This window comes from Rutilus rutilus, assembly GCF_951802725.1.
Source record: "Rutilus rutilus genome assembly, chromosome: 14".
In the NCBI taxonomy this organism is placed as follows: Eukaryota; Metazoa; Chordata; class Actinopteri; order Cypriniformes; family Leuciscidae; genus Rutilus; species Rutilus rutilus.
In genome coordinates, this window is record NC_140219.1 from 34711544 (window position 1) to 34734917 (window position 23374).

At 40.8% G+C, this 23374-nt stretch overlaps 1 protein-coding gene across 2 annotated transcripts in view; it reads right to left on the reverse strand.

Annotated features, from left to right (window-relative positions):
• Positions 1-23374, reverse strand: part of LOC311303499 (E3 ubiquitin-protein ligase TRIM35-like) — a 61748-nt gene that overhangs the window by 36896 nt on the left and 1478 nt on the right. The window contains exons 2-6 of one of the 2 annotated variants that reach the window (XM_084430019.1): positions 9914-10009; positions 9480-9710; positions 9340-9362; positions 9140-9258; positions 6537-8758 (exon numbers count right to left, since the gene is read on the reverse strand). In XM_084430019.1, coding sequence (XP_084286145.1) covers positions 8214-8758; positions 9140-9258; positions 9340-9362; positions 9480-9710; positions 9914-10009 — 1014 coding nt within the window. In that variant the 3' untranslated portion in view covers positions 6537-8213. Of the gene's footprint in view, positions 1-6536; positions 8759-9139; positions 9259-9339; positions 9363-9479; positions 9711-9913; positions 10010-23374 lie in introns of those variants that run through there. The other variant, XM_084430018.1, reaches the window with a different exon arrangement.

The following is a 23374-nucleotide window of genomic DNA, read 5'->3' on the forward strand; positions in this document are numbered from 1 at the left end:
TGCGGACACCACTTAGACAGCCAACCATTAAGAGAACACAATCTACTGACTATCTCATCACTCCTGCGAACAGGAAGGGGGCCAGAGCAAATTACAGTGCCTGACATCGTACTTGCGAGTTCACACACCTCTTTAATATTAATTTTGGTGATCTCCGACTGGCGGAGTCGAACATCATTAGTGCCGACGTGAATAATGATCTTAGAGAATTTACGATTAGCATTAGCCAGCACTTTTAAATTTGCTTTGATGTCAGGCGCTCTGGCTCCCGGCAAACATGTGACTATGGTGGTTGGTGTCTCTATTTTCACGTTCCGTGTAATAGAATCGCCAATAACTAGGGCACAATCAACAGAACTCTCAGTGGGTGTTTCACTGAGCGGGGCAAATCGATTTGTTATGGTAATCGGAACGGAAGAGTGGTTTTTTGATCCGCGACTAGAGCGATCCCTCACTGTCACCCATTTGCCTGGCTGCGCAGGCACTAATTCAGCTGGAACTGAATCATGTAAAGAGTTCACTATGCTAGGCGCATCCAAAATAGTATCTAAAGCTCTAGCACTCTTACTATCCTCAATTAAAGTTTGGATGCGTGTTTCTAGTTCTGAAATCTTCTCTGTCAGCCTAACTGTCTCCTTGCATTTATCACATATAAATCCTATATTGCCAACAGAGAAGGCTATGCTAAACGTGACATGAAGTGCAGGTGACAATAACAGGACAAGACATTACTCACCGTGTTTGTTGAGTGATTCTTACTCACCTGAGCTTTTTATGAATTCAAAGGCGCGGCAGCGCGAGAGGAAAAAAATAAATAAATAGCGGAGCGCACGGTTGGCGCGTTAACAGGCTAGCGAGTTTAGAGTAAACTCGCGTCTCTTTCGTCTTTTGGTGAGGAAAGAGCTGCTAAGGAAATAACCTGTGCTCTGAATGGAGTCGAGAGCACTTTTGGAATATAACCATTCCTTAGCTTAAGGACGGCTCTGGAGTTGTTAGGCCCAAACTCAAGGCAGGACTCGCTTGATGACAGCGTGTGTAAATCGCCCACTCTTTTAACTGAAGCGAGTGCCAGTAAAAGAGCGGTTTTGAGCGAGAGGTGCTTCAGGTCTGCAGACTGAAGCGGCTCAAACGGGGCACCCCCTCAATGCTTCTAGGACCATGGAGAGGTCCCAGATTGGCACAGAGGGAGGTCGCGGAGTATGCCCCTTTAAGGAAGCGGACGACGAGGCCGCTTCTTCCTAGTGATTGTCTGGCCACAAGAACGTGGAATGCTGTTATGGCTGCCACATATACTTTGAGCGTGGAGGGGGTGTGAACCGCGTCCATGAGCTCTTGTAAAAAGGCGAGTATACTTGGTACCTCGCAAGAGTAGGGGTCCAGGCTCCGTGCAGCGCACCAGCCAGGGAACACCCTCCATATCTGAGCGTAGAGGTGCCTAGTTGAGGGCGCTCTTGCTTCAGTGATGATTTTCAGGCCCAACATATCTGGACGGGGATGCAAGATTTTCTCTAGACAGTTTATGTGTAGGCGCTTCTCCGGGCTTGACCAAAGGCCATAGACGGGCCTGCCCTCGTAGAGGGCTCCCCAACCTAGGTTGGAGGCATCTGTCGAGATCACTTTTCTCCTCGAAACCACACCCAAACTCACGCCAGACTGGTACCAGTCGATAGCTTTCCAGGGAGCCAGGGCTTTGACGCAGCCGTGACTCGCTCTGATTAGTAAGTGGCCAGATCGCCATGCGTGAGCTTGGACACGCAGTAGTCCGAGCTGGAGTACTGCTGATGCTGAGACCATGAGACCCAACATTCACTGAGATCTTTCGAGGGGAGCGCGGGCACCCGCTCTGAAGATGCTGCTAGGCGTCGAATGGAGAGCGCGTGCTCTGATGAGAGGCGCGCCTTCATTTGTATAGTCTATCACTATACCCAGAAAAGAAATATTCTGGCTGGGAGATAGTGTGCTCTTGGAAATGTTGATCCTGAGACCTAGGCATTCTAGATGGCTGAGGAGCCAGGATCTGTGAGTTATCAACTGTGCCTCTGATTGAGCTATAACCAGCTAATCGTCGAGGTAGTTTAGTACTCACACTCCCCGCTGTGTCAGGGGGGTAAGTGGCGCATCCATACACTTCGTAATGTACGAGGTGCCAGCGATAGGCCGAACGGTAGTACTGTGTGCTGGTAAGCCTGCCCCTCAAGGCGAATCTCAGAAACGGCCTGTGATGAGGCGATATTTGGATATGAAAAAAAAAGCATCTTTCAGATCCACTGAGAAAAACCAATCCCCTGGGCGAATTTGCGTGAGGATTTGTTTGATTGTCAGCATTCTGAACGGGCGCTTCATCAGCGCTTTGTTCAGTTGTCTGAGATCTAGGATAGGCCGGAGGCTGCCATCCTTCTTCGGAGCGAGGAAGTAGTGGCTGTAAAAGCCTGACTCGCTTTGTTAGGGGGGGGGACTGCTTTGACAGCTCCCTTTTTCCAACAGTTTGAGCACCTCGTGCGAAGAACGTGTGCAACGTCCTTTCTCATTCTCGTTTCGTTTAATACAGTGTTGGCAGTGTTTGTGTGTAGGGGTGCATGTTGTACAGCAGGCACACGTGCTACTTTTATTAAACTTCCAGCGTGAGCTGGGGGAAAGTTTGAGACTGTAGAAACAGTGTTTGAGTGTAGGGTGCATACATCACAGTAGGCACACGTGCTACGTTTATTAAACTTCCAGCGTGAGCTGGGGAAAAGTTTGCAACTGTGGGAACAGTACTTGTGTGTAGGGGTGCGTACTTTGTAGTGGGCACGTAATGACACAGACAGAAAAGACTGTAAAACCGGCGTCTGTTTGCAGGTGAGCGTGTTTTGTAACAGGCCCATTGACTGCAACATCGACAAGAGGGGGACTGGGGAATGTGGAACAGCTTATATTTGCAGGGGCGCATATATTGCTGGGATTACATGGGAGGTGGGGTCAAAGTTGAGCCCGACCAACCCCGTCTTCGGGCTCTGTGAGTCACGCGGGGGCGTGGCCGGCGTGAGCTTGTTAACTTTGGTGAAAAGATTCAGCGCAGCCGAGATTCGAACTTGGGTCTCTGGCGCGAAAGTCTCAGATTCCACCACTGAGCCACAGAAGGAGTGTGAGTAAGCACAGGAGAATAAAGTCTGTCTCTGTCAAATGTGAGTCACGCGGGGGGGGCAGGACCGGCGTGGGCTCATATGTTTAAACGCTCATAAATACTTGAGCCCCGCCATGTGAACGGGAGGGCGCAAGGGGCGGGTTCGCTTTCTGTATGTAAGAAAGCTGGCCGAGAGCTCAGAGAAGAGAGTAGAATAATTTTTATCTGCCACCAGAGCCGGGATTCGAACACTCGCAAGAGCACGTCTCTGGTGCAAGAGCCTTAGGTTTCGCCACAGGGGGAAATTACATAAGTTTCCAGTTAGCATGAGCAGATGAGAGAGCATCATGTTTTGTGTAGGCGTTTGTTTGCAGGTGTGCATGTTTTATAACAGGCTCATTTGCTGCAATATTGACATTTCCAGCCGCCCGAACTAAAGAGGGGACTGAGAAATGGAGGTTGGTCCGGCCTCGGCGGGACTAAAACACTCTCTTTCCTCCTTTCGCCCGTGAGTGACGCAGATTTGAAAACTCACTCAGTGTCCGTCTAGGCAGTGTTCGAATTGTGTCAAAGCTCTTCATCAAAGGCATTTGTTTGTATCATTAATCTGGTGCACTTTGAGTCCCCCGAATCTGCTGTTAAAAATAAATAATCCACCCGCCAACCTCCCGAACCTATATGATATTCTCTGATTTAGATATCTGCATGTGATCATCACATTTCAATTATTCAAATTCTCAGTGTTAAGCATGATAATATGATAAAATATCACACTGAAGTAGGCTGATTTAAAATTAAGATTTATTTAAAATAAAAGTTCTTCTTTTGTCAAAATTACATTTCCAGCCTAAACAGAGGCTTTACTCCCTTCAAACTTAAATTGTCAATGTTTCCAACATCACTGTTGGAAAACACTCTTATCAGAATCATTTTTTTAGCTTTATAAAGGGCATTTCTTTCCCTAATTTTTACTCTCTATACGTTAGTAACCGAGTACGTTATTTCTTATTTTATTTTTTTGATATTGAAAATTGTTTTAATCAGGGCATTTGTCCGGTTGAGCAAGTACAATTCTCTTTCACTTAAAACACACGCATGTGTCCCGGACAAGCGTTAATGTCGAAATTCTATTCAGATTAGTAAATTACCAAACAATCATAAAAGAAAGAAATATTATCTTACCGTCATCGTGAGGTGAAAATGAGGATCCACTCTGCCAGACTCTCGTGAAAGTGCTTATCTATGGCACGATATTTATTTCTCGTACCATTTATTCGCCAAAAATTGTTTTTGCGTGCATATGATACGCACTTTATGGCATGTAATACGCCACACCCCTAATCCTACCCAAGGGGTTTGCAGTGCATATCATTTACACGAAAAAAATATATATATTTCGCCGTATAAATGGCACGATAAATAAAATGTATCTGTTTATAAATTCAACAGTCTGTAAATTCCTTGAACAGAAAACAGCTTGTGGCGCACTTGAGAGCGTCTTTTAATTTGAATTACTTTCTAATGGGAGTGGCAGCGGAATACTTTGATTAAAAAATATATATATATTACCTAATAATTTATGTTTCTATTATTTTAGTTTTAATGAAAAACCAGGGGACCCCCCGAGGTAATTTTTTTGGGCCTTATGGGGGGTCCCTTGATGCTTATGGGGGGTCCCGGACCCCCCCGCCCCCCCTTAATTTGAACACTGCGTCTAGGTCATGCAGAGAGTTCGAGAGCGGGGTAGCTTTCTTGAACATAAAGAGAGCTGGGCCCTGAACATTGCTCGTGACCGTCCGCTCTGACATCCTTTGTGCGCGGCGCAGTTTTGCGGGGCTCAAGCAAAGGGAGAGAGAGCGGGAAGTGGGGTCGTCATCGCCGAAATCAGCCAGTCAAGCCCGCAGGGTGGGGAGATCCATCTCGTCACACTCAGGGCAGCCGCCCTTAGCGAGTGCAGCTTCCGCGTGGTAACGGCCCAGACAGGAAGCGCAGAGGATGTGACGGTCTCCACCGATTCGAGGCATTTGCAACAACGCCTCAAATTTGCTCTTTTAGAAAAAGTGTGACGCAACGGCGAACACACTAAAGCGTTAAAAGGATATATTGCGTGCCGGATGGCACAGCAGAACAGCGGCTGAAGGCGGCGTCCAGTTGAAAAACCAGGAATGCCGGTGTCCTCAGAACTGCAAGGCAGGTGGCTTGTTCCACTGAAGGCTTTTCAACGGCGGCGAGAAGGCTTCTTATCTGGAGATCAGCGAAGTGGTGATTCGCTGAAGGAGATTAAATCTGAAGTCCCCGGCGGACAATGGTCTCAATTATAGCCGTAGGCCACGCCCATTCTGGCGGGCTCTGACGCGCTCACGAGCCGCCCCGCCATAGGTTTGTGCAGTTGCCGCAGCACAGCCAATGACCGCTCTCGCCATTCATCTGTGTATGCTGTGCAGCTGCACTGCGTTTTAAAATTTTGGCTTCAATATTCTCGAGAAAAGGAGTTTTCCCATAGGAGAGACCTCTCGAAAGGGAACAGAGCGTTGCTATGGACGCAGGATTCTAACCGTAGAGACGGAACGGACTATTGTCTTTAGCGGAAGCAATACAATCGTTTTTAAATCAATAAACTCCTTTTTAAATCAATATTTTGTGTCAAATTATTGATTTATTTGGTAGGTAGCCATGTAATAAGCGGGATAATGTAGAGCGAGGCGGTTTTAGTGAATATAACCCCTTCAGGCTGATTCAAGACTCCTCCGCTTCGGGATCCTGATCAGCCTGTCGGGGTTGTATTCGCTATAACAACCGCCTCGCTCTACATTATCTCTTACTTACATATTGTAAACATTGTATGACTTGTTTAATGGTTACTTAAGTATTGAATTTATAATATTAATAATTACTTTGGGATTTGAGATTTACAATACAATAATTTTTCTTTATCAACTATTACATGCACAGATAAAAAATTTAGTTTTTTAAACTAACAAACCTCACAGCAACACAAATACAATTACACAATAATTTATCCAACTGACTCTAATATGCAGAAGCAGAAAACAGGAAAAAAAGTGAGTATTCGCTTTATATGTGTAACGTAAGGAGGCAAGATGTAAAGAACCCAAGTGCAACTTTAATACCAACGTGATCAAACATAAAACAAAGGCATGAAAACAAACAGCAGTTACCCAAAACAATACTAAACAAAGACACAGGGCAAACATGAGGGCTTAAATACACAAGACTAATGACTAAACAAGGGATACCTGTGAACAATGAAACAATAACATCATGACACATCAGACAAGGGAACACACGGCAGGATCACATGACTTTGAACAGGGGATCACATGACAAAGACATGAAACGTGACCAAGACAAGATCAAATCGTGACAATAGGCCAAACCTGAGAAAACGTATAATATATATATATATATATATATATATATATATATATATATATATAGACACACTCACCTAAAGGATTATTAGGAACTTCATACTAATACTGTGTTTGACCCCCTTTCGCCTTCAGAACTGCCTTAATTCTACATGGCATTGATTCAACAAGGTGCTGAAAGCATTCTTTAGAAATGTTGGCCCATATTGATAGGATAGCATCTTACAGTTGATGAAGATTTGTGGGATGCACATCCAGGGCACAAAGCTCCCGTTCCACCACATCCGAAAGATGCTCTATTGGGTTGAGATCTGGTGACTGTGGGGGCCATTTTAGTACAGTGAACTCATTGTCATGTTCAAGAAACCAATTTGAAATGATTCGAGCTTTGTGACATGGTGCATTATCCTGCTGGAAGTAGCCATCAGAGGATGGGTACATGGTGGTCATAAAGGGATGGACATGGTCAGAAACAATGCTCAGGTAGGCCGTGGCATTTAAACGATGCCCAATTGGCACTAAGGGGCCTAAAGTGTGCCAAGAAAACATCCCCCACACCATTACACCACCACCACCAGCCTGCACAGTGGTAACAAGGCATGACGGATCCATGTTCTCATTCTGTTTACGCCAAATTCTGACTCTACCATCTGAATGTCTCAACAGAAATCGAGACTCATCAGACCAGGCAACATTTTTCCAGTCTTCAACTGTCCAATTTTGGTGAGCTCGTGCAAATTGTAGCCTCTTTTTCCTATTTGTAGTGGAGATGAGTGGTACCCGGTGGGGTCTTCTGCTGTTGTAGCCCATCCGCCTCAAGGTTGTGCATGTTGTGGCTTCACAAATGCTTTGCTGCATACCTCGGTTGCAACGAGTGGTTATTTCAGTCAAAGTTGCTCTTCTATCAGCTTGAATCAGTCGGCCCATTCTCCTCTGACCTCTAGCATCAACAAGGCATTTTCGCCCACAGGACTGCCACATACTGGATGTTTTTCCCTTTTCACACCATTCTTTGTAAACCCTAGAAATGGTTGTGCGTGAAAATCCCAGTAACTGAGCAGATTGTGAAATACTCAGACCGGCCCGTCTGGCACCAACAACCATGCCACGCTCAAAATTGCTTAAATCACCTTTCTTTCCCATTCTGACATTCAGTTTGGAGTTCAGGAGATTGTCTTGACCAGGACCACACCCCTAAATGCATTGAAGCAACTGCCATGTGATTGGTTGATTAGATAATTGCATTAATGAGAAATTGAACAGGTGTTCCTAATAATCCTTTAGGTGAGTGTATATATATATTATATTATATTTAAAAGAAAAGGCCAACAGAACAAAAGTCTGTTAGCAAAGACTGCATCATTTTATAGTTAAATGGCCCTGGGATAAAAATTAATTGGCAGTTTTAATGGGTTTTAATGTGGAAAGTTTTGTCCTTAAGGTCCTGCTTGTAAATATTTTGTGTACAATGTGGAAAGGAAAGAAGAAAATTCAAATAGAAATACACACTTGTGCCAAAATTGATGCAGTTGGCATTAACACAGGACCTTTTTTTTTTTTTTACTGAAAGAGACAAACATGTCCTTAAGGAAACACAAGGGTTAATTTGGTTCTAAACTTTACATTGAAGTGTGATTGATCAACGAGACCCTTTGATTACAGTGTTATTATTGAAGCATAATTTGCAAAACTGTATTAATCTAGAAGCAGAATCAGATTTAACTGTGATTTTCTGCTGTAATAAACAGTTTAACTGGTAAGATCTTCAGAGGAGAAGTTGTGCAGCCATTAGATAAGAATGGAAAGACAGTATCTGTGAAGGATGTCCTGAATCTGCACAGACAGTCTTTAGTTACAGGATCAGAGAATGACACTGTTTCTCTGTCATAGTCCAGCTGAACTCTCACACGCTGAAGCTTCTGCTTAACAGTGAAGTAAGTGGCGCGTTGCTCTGGGGAATGTGAGATGTATTTGCTGTTCCAGTACCGCACATACCAGACATTAGACTCAAAGAAATCCTCTCCCTTCTTTTGGTGTGATGCTGTGGTTATTCCAAGACCCCAGAGTGTATTGTCTCCAACCTCCACATCCCAGCAGTGTGTTCCTGAGTTAAAGCCCTCAGATCCCAGGACACAGGGATACTCATCAAACCTCTCTGGATTATCAGGAAGTGTTTTATATACATCACTGACCGACACACTGGTCAGATCAGCAGAGAGTGTGAGACGAGGATGTGCTGTGTTTGGATCCAGAGTCAACGGAGCTGCAAAGAGAATAACATCAGATTACAGGATGAAATATGAAGTATTAGAAATTTAAATGTAAAACATTTTTCTTTTGTTGTAAGAGAGCATAAATCATGCTATCATAACAATGGTCTCTCAGTTACTGTCAGAATGGATAGAGGCTTCAGGTTTAATATCAGTATTACAACACTATTGTATCCTAATATATAAACATAAACCATGAGGAATAGACTTTTCATTATGAGTTTCGCTGCATGATCTGATGATTTTCTGAAATGCAGTTTAGATTCACTTGGTAATTCAAGTGATTATTAAATCTATTTCTATCAAATGTTGATGTTGTGTGTGTTTATATGTGAACTATCTTCTGCACTGGTGTCAAATCTGCTGAGACTCACTGTGTTGGACAGTTTCCAGCATCTTCTTCCAGACTCTGAACGGCAGGTTACCCAGATAACGCGACACATGAATCAAAGCTCCAGAACTCATCCGTGGATCCGGCTGTGAGATCTGGACTCTGAGGAACATTCAGGAGTCAGAACTGCAGTGAATTTGAGTTCAGATCCACTGAGAGAAGAGATACGAGCAGCTCACTCACCTTTCCATTGAGGCGTTAAAGTTCTGGAAAATATAGAGTTTGAAAACATTTTAATATCTTATCAAACACTCTCATTGTCAATGAGTCTCTCTATACAAGTTGTTTTATGCTCAAAGAATGAAGCCAGATTGATTTGTCACCTTTAGAAACGAGATGTCATTGTCTTTCATCATCTCCTCCATGTCTCTGATTGTGTGTGAAAGAGCTGAGATGTGTGTGTTCATCTCCTCCAGCTTCTCCTTCATCCTCTGCTTCTTCTGCTCCTCTTCCTCTCTCAGTGCAGTGATTGTAGCTTCTTCTTCGTCTCTGAGAAACTGATGAAGCTTCTCAAACTCTTCTTTAATCTGACGCTCTGTGTGCTCAGCTTGAGACTGAAATCAAATCACATTCACTTCAATCATCTCAATCAACACAAATCTCGGATACCCGACATATAACGGATCCAGAAGCAGAAGCTGCTCGTCATTTACAGAAATAATCAACTGGAATACATTATATTAAATATATCAATTCATAACAGTATAAAGTGATCCTCCAGCTGTAATGAAAATGACTCTTTATTCTGTTTCCTCACATTGATGTGTTGAGCTGTTTTCTCAAACTCTCCTTTCTTCTCTTCATTGTGTTGAAGTTTCTGTTGTAAGGACTTCAGTGCTGTATTGAGCTCCTCCTAGAATTGAACACAAATACATTAAACACCAGATTACAGTGAAGAGAAGAAAATACAGTGATATGATCATACAATTCTGTGCAAAAGTATTCACCCCCACCCTGATTTCTTCTGTTTTTGTGTAAATCTCATACTAAACTGATTCAGAAATGAAAACTTACCATAAAACAAAGGCAGTCTGAGTGAACACAAAGTACAGTTTGTAAATGACAATGTTATTTACTGAAGCAAAAATAGTTATTCAATACTAACTGGGCCTGCGTGATAATGTATTTGGCCTCATAGTTACTAATTCCTCAAATCTCTGAAACTGTATTTATAATGTTGTTCAGCTGGACTAAACACAGCCAGTCCTGATCACTGCAGCCCTGTTCAATCAAATAAACACTTAAATAGGAGTTTTTCAACAGCATGAAGTTGGTTAAAAGGTCTTAAACAGTAACACACTATTGACAACGGTGAAAGAAACTCCATGAATTTCCAGCCTGTCAAGAAGTATGTTATGATCGACAGTGTCAAATGCAGCACTGAGGTCGAGTAGTAGGGGAGCGCGGGGCACAACCTAACGCGGGGTTAGTTGTAACACGCTTGTTTTAAATACTTCCGCACATGCTTGGATGACGAAACTTTGTGTATTTACTAGTTGCCATATCAACACTATATAGAAAAAAAAAATCCGCCGAAATTATTTATTTTTTGGAAGATATCCATAGACATTTATTAAACCATAGCAAAAGTAAATTTCTTACTTAAGTTAATTTTTCATCTCTATTTTTTGTGATTATTTAAAATAAGACAAATCTGATATTATTTTAATCTCCAAGATGTTATTTAACAGTTGAGCTAGTTCTTTAATGCTTCGCTAACTAGCAGAAGACACGAGCAGGGTTTAAATCCCAGTTGTGCAGATGGGGCATGTTGTCACACTGCGTTACAATGTGCCCCTATTAGAAATATGCTATTATATTCTATACTTTTATTAATTTTATTGAGAAAACATGAGAAAAAGGTGAATAAAGACTGAGAGTCGATGTTCAGAAATTACTAATTATTTATTTGTTTTGAACTATGTTGTATAGCTGTGTTTTCATGTGTTCGTAGTCAAAACTCAAAAATAAGTTTATATTTAATTATTAAAAATTGCCATTATTTTATATGAAAAAGTTTTTAAATTGTATTTTATTTAGAAAATATTTTAGTTTGTTTTGTATATATTTTTTATTAGATCAGATAATGTTTTAAGCTGTCATATGGTCATGTTACAGTGTGCCCCTCACATGTTACAATGAACCCCACCTATGGGGCATGTTGTCACATTTCACTTCCATTCTTTCGGGGTTTGTCAAGAAAAAAGTATATACTGTATTGATAAAACAAAAACACATAATTGTACTAGACATGTGGGAAATGAATGTGGGAAAAAATAAATACTCTGAACCATAAGTAGGTTTACACAAACTGAGAAAGTCAAAAAGCGTTACTTTGTGCCCCGCTCTCCCCTACCAGCACTGATAATTTTCCTGAATCAGTATTTAAGCGAATATCATTTATTATCTTTATGAGCGCTGTCTCTGTGCTGTGGTGCGGTCGGAAACCAGATTGAAAATGGTCAAAGGCATTGGCGGATTTAGCAAATTGGGGGCCCAAGGCGAAAGTATGTATGGGGCCCCCCCATTCGATCTTTAAAAGAGAACGAAAAATTTTTTTACAGACTGAATGGTGGATAGGCAGGTAAAGCTAATCTACAGGGAAGTAAAGGTTGGAGAGGAAAAAAAAAACTTTCCCTTTAAATCCTGCATACATTTTCTTTAATCCAAAAAGCAGAGAACACACAAAGTGTAGCACTACACAAACTACTAGTCACAATGGCGCCCAACAGAGAATACGGTTTCAGATAACACCAGAACAATCTAGCATCACAATAAGTGTATTGTGATATCAAAACATTTTAGTAACTAAACAGAAACATGTTACAATGTTTACATGGTACAATTTCTGGTAAGCTACGGGTTTTTTTTTTTATTGCTTGACACAAATGTCACGATTTCAATTCAATTCTTGTGATTTGATTCAATATTGACTCATTTGGATAAATATTAGGTACGCAAGATAGGCGTTAATGTACTATATCTTTCAACATTGTTCATTCGTGTTTATTCACTATTAGCTAGTAGAGAGGATCGATTCGGTTCACCTGCTGCTAGTGATCTGTCACGTCACATTTACAAGCGGCAAAACGGTATTTATAGTAAGGGGGTAACATAAGAGGGGCGAACTTGGGAGAGGTGATGTTGCATTTTGCTCCAAGCAAATCCACGTATATCCATGTGAGTGTGTTAACATTATTCTCACCTAGCGCCACTTCACAGCTAACGTTAAGTTAGATGCTGCTGCTGTAGAGGCATGTTCAACGCTTTGGACGTTGTTGTTCCTGTCTGTATCCCCAACAGTAGCCGTAAAAAAATTGTCATCTTTGGCAGCGTTGCCAAATACTTATCTGCGTCTCTTCGCTTTTTTCTTTTATTTGAGCTGCTTGGGTAACTTCGTTTCATCTTCACGTTTAGACTCGTTTTATATCGTCTCTGTTTGTGTACGTCCCAGTCCTCCTGTCACTGCGTGTTTATCTTTCGCGCCGCGCACCGTTACGGACTAGTCCATTTCATTGTGAAAGTCGGGGGTGTATGTGTAGAGACGGATAACCATGAAGGCATGAACTGAACATTTTAACTACTACTTCAACGTTTCAACCTATTTCTTAAGAATATTAATACAATTTACCATGCTTTTGAAGCGTTCATGATGATAAGATGCTTTTTTTTTTTTTTTGAGGTTGGTTGGGGGCCCCTCTACTACGACTGCTGGTAGGGGGCCCCAAGCCGCCGCCTACCTATGCCTCTATGTTAAGACCGCCACTGGTCAAAGGATCCACTCAAGCTCAAGAATTTGTTCAGCTGATTGAAGACAACTTTTTCAATGATCTTGCCTATGAAAGGAAGATTTGAGATCGGTCTATAGTTGCTTAATAGTTGCTTAATATGGTCTTATGGTGAAGCACGACTTCACCATCCAGCTTGATTCATCATCAATCACCCCATCAAGGTCGGTCAGAAATCTGGGAGTAACGTTTCATGACCAGCTGACCTTCACAGATCACATTTCAAAGACAGCTCGATCATGCAGGTTTGCATTGCACAACATCAGGAAGATCAGGCCTTTCCTAACTGAGCACGCAACACAACTCCTCGTCCAGGCCCTGGTCATTTCTAGGCTTGACTACTGCAATGCTCTTCTGGCCGGACTTCCAGCATGTGCTACCAAACCTCTTCAGATGATCCAGAATGCTGCAGCTCGTCTTGTCTTCAACGAGCCCAAGAGGGCCCACGTCACCCCTCTGTTAATCTCTCTGCACTGGCTACCTCTCGCTGCTCGCATCAAGTTCAAGGCATTGACGCTTGCTTACAGATCTATCACAGGCTCAGCTCCCTCCTACCTTCACTCACTCCTACGAGCCTACATCCCCACCAGACGCCTACGATCAATCAACAAGCGACGTCTCGTGGTTCCATCACAGAAAGCCACAAAATCACTTTCCAGATCATTCTCATTCACAGTTCCATGCTGGTGGAACACTCTCCCCACCCTTATCCGGAATGCTGAATCCCTGACAACATTCAAAAAACAGCTGAAAACCCATCTCTTCCATGAGCACCTTAACTCATAAAAAAAAAAAAAAAAAAAAAACCTTTCCCTTAAAATCCCACCTATCATGCTTATGCTACTCTGAATAATGCCTGAACTTCGTATTCTGAACACTTCTTGCGTTGTTGTTGCCTTTTGCCTCTTCATGATGACTCGCTTAATTTAGTCCTGATTTGTAAGTCGCTTTGGATAAAAGCGTCTGCTAAATGACTAAATGTAAATGTAAATGTTATCCAGATTGCTCTTTTTCAGGAGGGGCTTGACAACTGCAGTTTTCAGGGAGTTTGGAAAACTCCCAGAGAGAAGTGAAGCATTTACCACTTCTAGAAGATCTGCTTCTAAACTGTTTAACACACTTTTGAAAAAAGATGTGGGAAGTGTGTCAAGAGCGCAGGTTGATGTTTTAAGGTGCTGTACGGTTTCTTCCAAAATGTTGCCATTAATTTCTTTGAAGTCAGACATAGTAACTACTTTCTCAGGTGGTCTGATCTGTCTGACCCCAGTGCAAGTCAAGGATGTGCTGATCATCTTTCTGATATTATTGATTTTCTCAGAGAAGAAAGAAGCAAACTCACTGCACTTGTTGTCTGAGAGCATTTCACTGGGAATCTGGCTTGGGGGGTTTGTCAGTCTCTCTACAGTAGCAAAAAGAGTGCGTGTGTTGTTTAAATTGCTGTTTATAATATTTGAGAAGAAAGTCTGTCTAGCTTTGCCTAGTTCCATATTGAAAGCATGAAGGCTGTCTTTGTAGATGTTATAATGTACTACAAGTTTTGTCTTCCGCCACATGCGCTCTGCTTTTCTGCATTGTCTTTTCATATTTTGCACTGTTGTTGAGTTTCTCCAAGGTGCTTTTTGTCTGCCACTCTTCTCCCTGAGTTTAACAGGAGCAATATCATCAATTACACCTTTAACTTTTGAGTTAAAAGAATCAAGGAGAAAATCAACAGAGTCTGCAGATATGCTTGGTGTTAAGGATATAGCCTTCATAAATAGTACACTAGTGTTCTCATTTAAGCATCTCTTCTTGACAGACACAGATCTAGCTTCAATGGCAGGAGAGATCAATATATCAAAGAAAATACAGAAATGATCAGACAGTGCTACATCCTTAGTAACAATCGATGAAATGTTTAGACCCTTACTGATAAGTAAATCTAGAGTGTGTCCACGATTGTGTGTGGGTCCATGTACATGCTGAGTCAGATCAAAAGTTTTTAAAACAGTTTTGATTTCTTTTGCCATATTGTTTTCTGCATTATCTATGTGGATGTTAAAATCTCCAGCAATGGCAAAACAGTCAAACTCTGAGGTAATTGTTGATAACAGTTCTGTAAAGTCCTCAGCAAAGGCTGGAGAGTATTTTGGAGGCCTGTAAATAATGATGAGTAAAATGCGTGGAGCACCTTTTAACACAATACCCAGATATTTGAAAGAAGGGTAATTCCCAAATGATATTTGCTTACATTGATAGATATCTTTAAAAAGAGCAGCTAGATCCCCACCTCTTTTAACAGCTCTGCAGACACTCATAAAAGTAAAGTTAGGAGGGGCTGCTTCATTGAGGATTGTTGCACTGCAGCTGTCTTCTAGCCAGGTTTCATTTAGAAGCATAAAATCTAGGTTGTTTGTGGTTATTAAGTCGTTAACTAGAAGTGATTTATTTTTAAGTGAATGAATGTTTAAAAGTGCTAACTTAACAGTCGTACTTTTTGTCCCCACATCAATCTTACTTTCACATGTAATAGGCACCAGATTAGATGGGTTTGCTGTACGGCTATTGAAGGCCTTAGACTTTCTATCTTGTAATAGAACAGCAATAGAGAAAGATACAGGCACACTGGGTTCCCGCTTGTTTTGTAAACATTTGAGAAAGTTACTGTTATCAGAGCGGGGACCCGACACATATCACTGAGAGCTGGTATCAGTTGTTTTTGGTTCACCTCGAGCAGATGGAGGAGGGTGTGGGCCCTGGCGTTGTGGCAGAGGCCGAAGAGCTCTCACAGGAGGAGGGGGAGGGCGAGCTGGGCCCGCAGACTTTGGTGGCAGCGGTGCCTGTCGTTTTTTGGTTGTTATCTGGGGGCTTGCAGCAAAAAAGTGGGATAGTTTGGTTCCAGCATACACCAGTTCTTCCATTTTCTGTGAGAAGCACAGAAGTGGCGATGCTGGGGAGAGGGAAAAGGTGTCTGGTGAAAGGGGCTGTTCCTCTGGTGTTAAAGGAGGCTGTGATATGCTGTCCTGGCTTCCCTGGCTGTTTTGCAGGAAGTCGTCCTTGGGTGCTGAATCTTCAAGCAGTTCTGATATGGCTGTCTGTGGTGAGCTCTGTGGGCAGGGTTCAGCTGAGATTGTGTCCGTGAGCAGAGGTTGTTGTGGCGGAGTGGTGTTATCATTGTCCTTGTGTGATATGTCAACCGCATGTCCATTATGCTGCTGAAGTGAAGTCCTGTGGTCATTCATACTGTGTCCAGGTGTGTGTGTGTGCCATTCAGATTGAGTGGATTGGCACACATTGCAGAAGGATGATTGAGGGAGAAGTAGAAATTGTCCTTTAACACTCTTGAACCAAGTTTGTTTGGGTGATGGCCATCCCGATGAAAAAGTTGTCTCTGACTCCAGAAAAGATTTAAATTGTCAATGAAGTTTACTCCTTTTATATTGCAGGTTTTTTGCAGCCATGTATTTAGCCCAAGCAACCGTGAAAACCTGTTTGTTCCTCTTACTGGGAGTGGTCCACTGATGAATGTTTGAACTTTCAGTCTTTTAAGTGTTTCAAAAAGTTCATTGAAATCCTTCTTAAGGAGTTCTGACTGCTCTTTATGAATATCATTCTTCCCCACATGAATGATGAGTCGATTTGCAGTCTTATGTTTCATCAGAATGTTCTGAAGTTCCCTGTTTATATCAGTTGTTGTTGCTTGTGAAAGACAGCACGTAGTTGTATCCCTGCCGCTAATGTTTCTGATTATGGAGTCTCCCACTATCAGAGTCCTGGGCCCGGCTGCGCTCTGAGCTGAGTGCCGCTGTCTGCTCGACCTTGAGCGCCAGTTAGCATCAGTGTTAGCTACTGGCCCATTCAGTCTGTTTTCGATCACATTCATCACATTTGTGGATTCCTCATTTACATTCATTAGTACTTCAAATCTGTTCTCAAGATGTATAGGCGGTGGTAGCAGACCAGTGTTTGCAATCCTTGTCAGAGCTGTATCTGGGGTAGAGCATGCTACTGCGGCAATATGTGATGCTCGTGACAATCTGATGTCTCGAGTGCCTTTGGGTCTCGCTCCCTGTTTGTGCCATCGATTTGTAAGTCGATCGGCTTGTTTCTCTACCTGTCGAGGAGCACTAGTTTCATGGGACTCACCGGCTGTATGCTGAGGCTGTCCATGACGAAGCTCTGTTGTGTGCTCCGTCTGGTTTGGTGGTCCCGTAAGTAACTTTGTTTCAAGAACTGCAATCCTTTGTAAAAGTCTGTGGCAGTTAGTGCAGCAAGTAGATTCTTGAACCTGAAGAGGCATTTTCTCTCTTATCCTTATGAATGTAGGCAGTTGTGTTTTCCTTTCCCGGAATGTAAGCTGGTCGGGTAAAAGAATTCTGCGTTTTTGTAGTAATCCAAACTTTGTTGTCTGAGCACTGTGCTGTTTGCTGAAGATAAAATTAGGTGATAAAAGGAAATAAAATATAAAAATATAGGAGATAAAATGTAAAAGCGATAGAGCAAAGCGCGGAGCAGTAAACAAGAGCGTCCGAACAGTAGCTGAGCAGGAAGCCTAGAGCCTTGAACACAAAGTACAGTTTGTAAATGACAATGTTATTTACTGAAGCAAAAAAGTTATTCAATACTAACTGGGCCTGCGTGATAATGTATTTGGCCTCATAGTAACTAATTCCTCAAATCTCTGAAACTGTATTTATAATGTTGTTCAGCTGGACTAAACACAGCCAGTCCTGATCACTGCAGCCCTGTTCAATCAAATAAACACTTAAATAGGACTTTTTCAACAGCATGAAGTTGGTTAAAAGGTCTTAAACAGTAACACACTATTGACAACGGTGAAAGAAACTCCAGGAATAATGATGAAGACGGTGATCGAGAGCCATTGGGACCCAGGAATAGACTTTTGTCCACTGTCCACATCAGGACTTAAATCATGTTTATCAGGCATTTTGGGAGACACCACAAGTGAATATGGAAATAAATTATACATCAATATTCCTATGAAATATTAGATATTATTATTAAAATGTTGCCAATTATTACTCCAATTATTACACTTCTTTTTTCATTAAATGTTGCTCCAAGAACACATTAATGTGCACATTAGATACAGTGTATAGACACATTGCATTGAATGGAAATATTAATTTATGGCCATTTTACCCACATATTGCATAAAGTAAAATGGTTTATCAATTCATTCCATTATAGCTTTCATAACATAGTTGAGAATCATATTTATACAAATTTTGGTAAAAAAAAATCCTGCAACCCCAAAATTTATTGGTGATTGAAGAAAAAATCCCATTGTTTTTGCCTATACATATAATTTCATGTCATTTTATTTTTAAAACAACTTCGTCCTGGTGTTCCCTACAGAGGACATAGCATGACGTATGAATACAATATTATTTTTCAAAAATGTTTTTTTTTTTAACCATTTGTTTCTTATGCTCTAACAGATAAGAAAATCCCGCACACTATTGTAACTTGCAATTTAAAAATAATATTTATTAACACACAACGTTTCGGTCACACGACCTTCATCAGGAGTGATGAAGGTCGTGTGACCGAAGCGTTGTGTGTTAATAAATATTATTTTTAAATTGCAAGTTACAATAGTGTGCAGGATTTTCTTATCTGTTGAAACGACCCACCTGATTGGTCTTATTATCCTACGCACCTATCACTTGCAGGTGTGCGATGGAGTTTGTTCACTAATTTCTTATGCTCTAAACAATGCGATGACATGAAAAAAACTGGGGTCTCAGGAGGATATTAGGGATGGGCAAATGAAGCATCATGAAGCACTGCCACTGAGGCTTTCCCCTGAATGTTTCGGGAAAAGATTCGAAACCAGCGCCACCTTGTGGCAGGTCAAATTTATAGCAGCCATGTTTATGAGCAGCTGAGTGCGCAGCGCCGTTGTTTTATCCATTAAGCACAAATAAAAGCCTGACAATGCTAAATGTTCAGTTTTCTGATAATATAATTCACATATTAAAGTGTGGAAATAAATTAAATGTAACAATTGTACATTATATCCAAATGGCAAACCTTCCCAGAAGTGGCTCAAAGTCACCAAAGGGCCAAGAACAACATCGTAGGAACTGAATTTTCTTATTTTCTATCAGAAAATGCTAAAGCACAATATCCTATCTTTAGTCTGCAAACTGAAGCTCAAGCAACAAGACAATGATTCAAAGAATAGTGAGTAAATCCACCTCTGAACGGCTCAAAAAAGCACAATTACAGTTTTGGAGTGGCCTTGTCAAAGGCCTGACTTGAAATCAATTGAGATGATGTGGCAGGACCTTAAACAGGGAGTTCATGCTTGAAAACCCTCCAGTGAGGCTGAACTAAAGTTGTCCGCTCAAATTGTAGTGGTGGGCAGATTGAGGCTTCGTGAAGCAATGAAACAGTTGAACCAAATGGGCCATATTGTTTCGAGGCTTCGAATCAATCCGACACCCGTCTCAACGGGGACACCTAGTGGTCACTTGCAGGTGTTGATCTGAAACAACCTTGACGAGCCATTAAAAAAAATGTGTTGTTTTTTTATTATTGTATTTTACGGTGACGCATTGCTGCCACATACATATTATTTTTTCTTCCCAATTATGTCGTAATAACAAGATCTTATGTCGTTAAAACGACATCTTTTTCTCGTAATAACGAGATCTTATGTCGTTAAAACGACATCTTTTTCTCGTAATAACGAGATGTTATGTCGTTAAAACAACATCTTTTTTTGCCCTTATAAGGACATGTGTAGTCATGTACTAAATATGCCTTTATCCACATAAAATTGACAGCCTATCGCGCCTTTATCACACGTTCAAAAAGCTAAAGCAAATATAGCAGCCCCCAATCATGCAAAATTAATCAATGAGGTCCTTTTTTGAAAATATATTTTATATAGGCTAGGATTTTTTATATTTTATATTTTATATATAAGTTTTTTTTTAATATGATATATTATATAGGCCTAATAATATTTATTTTTGTTAATATACTATATCTTCATTACCTAGAGATATAATTAAACAAAAAGTAGTCAAAACACATCTAACAGAACATAGCCTAAGTTGTTTATTTTTTACAACATTGTGTTCTTATTTTGTTTAATTAACGAAATGTCAATCTTCGTCTTTATAACAGAAGATACAATACAATACAAAAATCTTCAAGATAACGGATTGTCACCTTATTAACAGTCATATTTTAATGGAATAATACACCCTTATAATAAAGAAAAAGCTTCAGTGATAAAGAATATGAACGCAATGCATTTAATTATACGTTAAGCGTTTTCCTTCCATAGAAACCCTTTATTATAAAGAAAATAGGTGGCTCTTAACGTGTCTTTCTATGGGAGGATGGCATAGCGGTGCAAAGCAAATATTCAATGCATTCAATGCAAATATTCAATGGTATTCAATGCAAAACAAAAATGAAAAATACAAGTAGCCAATAAAATAAACAAATTATTGTGGCATTAATTAGCCCATAAACAATATTTATTTTAAAGCCTAAACAAATTTGTTTAAAGAAAAACACCAGCGTTGGGCGTTTATCTGTATAGGCTAAAGTGTTTCAGCCGCCCTTTTCAAACTGGCGCAATAAAATGCAACAGAATTTGATTAGTTAAACATGAAGAGGATTATCCGTCTGTCATGGCCGCTCGCTCTAACGTTAACCTAGATAAATGTTTGCTATTATGAAGCGCATATCCAAGTGTTTGTGCAGAGTGTGGAGCGCGCACTATGACATGGATGGAGGCGCCGGTGCCATCACTCGCATTTTCCTATCAACAGTGGAAACAACTTAAAATACTCCATCATTTCTGGTCATACAGAAAATAATAATACATCAGTCGCAACTACTTTTATTTGTGTAAACTCACAACAACAAGAAAACGGTGTGCTTTTGTAAAATAAAATAAAACAAACAGGGCGCGCTTTCATGATCTCTGAATTGGAGCGCGTCTCAAAAATGAACTGACAAACAGTGTAAAGACAAGCCTCACAGACATGAGAAATATAACTATAACGTTTAAAAAAAAAAATGTCCACCAACGAAAAACAAATCCAATCGAAAGCAAATACGGTACCATCTGATAATGTAATCCTGTCTGTATGAAAGGCGCATCTAGGCTACATTACAGCGGAGATGTATGGAGATACAGTGCAGGCAGCCTACACTGAAAAGACTAGTTCATTAATAAACAATTAAAATGCTTCGTTATTTTTTTCAGATACATTTATTATATCATTAGCCTACTTTTGCCGGCGCTTTGCGGCAAGTTTAATGCTTGCGCTTGAGCGCGGAATATAGCCTACATGCACCCAGCATTGAATATAAACGTGCGATTAGTCCTAATTGCTTAAATGAATGACTACTAGTCTAGAAAAATCCTTTGTTTAGTCTATGGCAACTCTAATCAATAGCCTACAGTTAATATTTGACATTATTTCATTAGTAATTAGTATCCATCTCTTCACATTTAATTAGTTGAGCTAGCATAATTAATGAACTAATAAAATAATAAAATAAAATTTTAATTAAGATACTAACCATATATTTCTATATAGCATTGCTTATTCCACCACACAAAGGACTGTTTATAAGGTGACGTGAAGATTGTAGGCTGTATCTTGAAGATTTTTGTATTTATTGTATTGTATCTTCTGTTATAAAGACGACATTTCGTTAATTAAACAAAATAAGAACACAATGTTGTAAAATTTTCTGTTTTGTGTTTTGACTACTTTTTGGTTAATTATATCTCTAGGTAATGAATGAAGATATAGCCTATTAACAAAAATAAATCTTATATATAATATATTATATATAAAAAAAAACTTATAGGCCTATTTAAAATATTTTCCAAAAAGGGCCTCATTGATTAATTTTGCATGATTGGGGGCTGCTATATTTGCTTAAGCTTTTTGAACGTGTGATAAAAGGCGCGATAGGCTGTCAATTTTATGTGGATAAAGACATATTTTGTACATGACTACACATGTCCTTATAAGGGCAAAAAAAGATGTCGTTTTAACGACATAACATCTCGTTATTACGAGAAAAAGATGTCGTTTTAAGGACATAAGATCTCGTTATTACGAGAAAAGATGTCATTAAAACGACACAAGATCTCGTTATTACGAGAAAAGATGTCGTTAAAACGACATAAGATCTCGTTATTACGACATAATTGATGGGAAAAAATAATATGTATGTGGCAGCAATGCGTCACCGTAGTATTTTTCTAATATGTGAAGCTTGTAACCTATAGGCTCCTCACTGTGCATAATGTTATTTTGGTCCTGCAAAATGAATATTAATAAAATAAATCAAGCCACAATGTCTCACTTTTTTAGAGATTTTTATTCAAAAATATTAATTTCTCTGCTGTGGAAGGACTTAGCCTACTATGTCACTATATCACCAAAAATCCGCTATCTCAAAATCAAACTCCTCTCACAAAAACCCATGAGGTCAATATGCGTTGATTTCACTTTTATACAGATGTGCGACTGTGTGGTCTGTTCCCGACCGTGTCAATAAAATACTGATTCGGCGGACCACACCTGATGAAACATTAGGCTTGTTCGACTTCATGCAGCTCTGCACAGACCGATCGGCGGCTGACTTGAAGCAGTGCATTTTGTCCGACTTGATACCGCGCCGACGCCACGTGACTGTGACGTATGCCATCAAAGTACCGCGAGAGCGATTCGAGAGTAGCCGGAGAACTCAGCCAGCGCAGCTTCTCAAGAGCGGCTGCACTGGGCTGCACGAGGGCTGATGACGACACAGCTGTTCCACGATTGGCCGGATTCACCGCATGACAACGATCACGTGTGTTTCGTGTTTATTCGATCACCTTTAGTTCCTCTAAAACTCACAAATCAGTTTTTTTATAACAGTAGCCTATACACTCTTTTCATGTAGTTGCGATGTTATATTGTGTCATGTTTATCAAATTAAAACTGATTAAAAAACGTAGACTCCACTTCATTGATAGTAGCTTATGTTGAACTTTATTCTTGTTCAAACAGACGCTGTATGAAGCAGTACATAAAGTATTGAATGAAAATGTCTCTGAAACATCTGTGTATTATTTGGCAAATATTGCATTTATTTCACTTCTGCTGTGGTAAAGTATGCAAACACCACGTGAGCGGTCACTGCGGGAACCAGAAAGTGTCCGACTTCACGTCTCCGTTTGCAGCTCCTCCCCGCCTGCACGCGGCTACTCTCGCCGATCGGTTACATCCAGCCGCAGCCGATGTCGAACACACCTTTAAAGGTGCATTGCGCAAGTCTCTGAGTTTTTGCAGAACTATGCCCCCTTCTGGCGACATGCGAAACTGCGACCAGAGTTGTGCACGCGGTTACGTGGAGTTTGCGTTGGGGTTTGGGATGAACTAGAAGCCGGTCTCTTT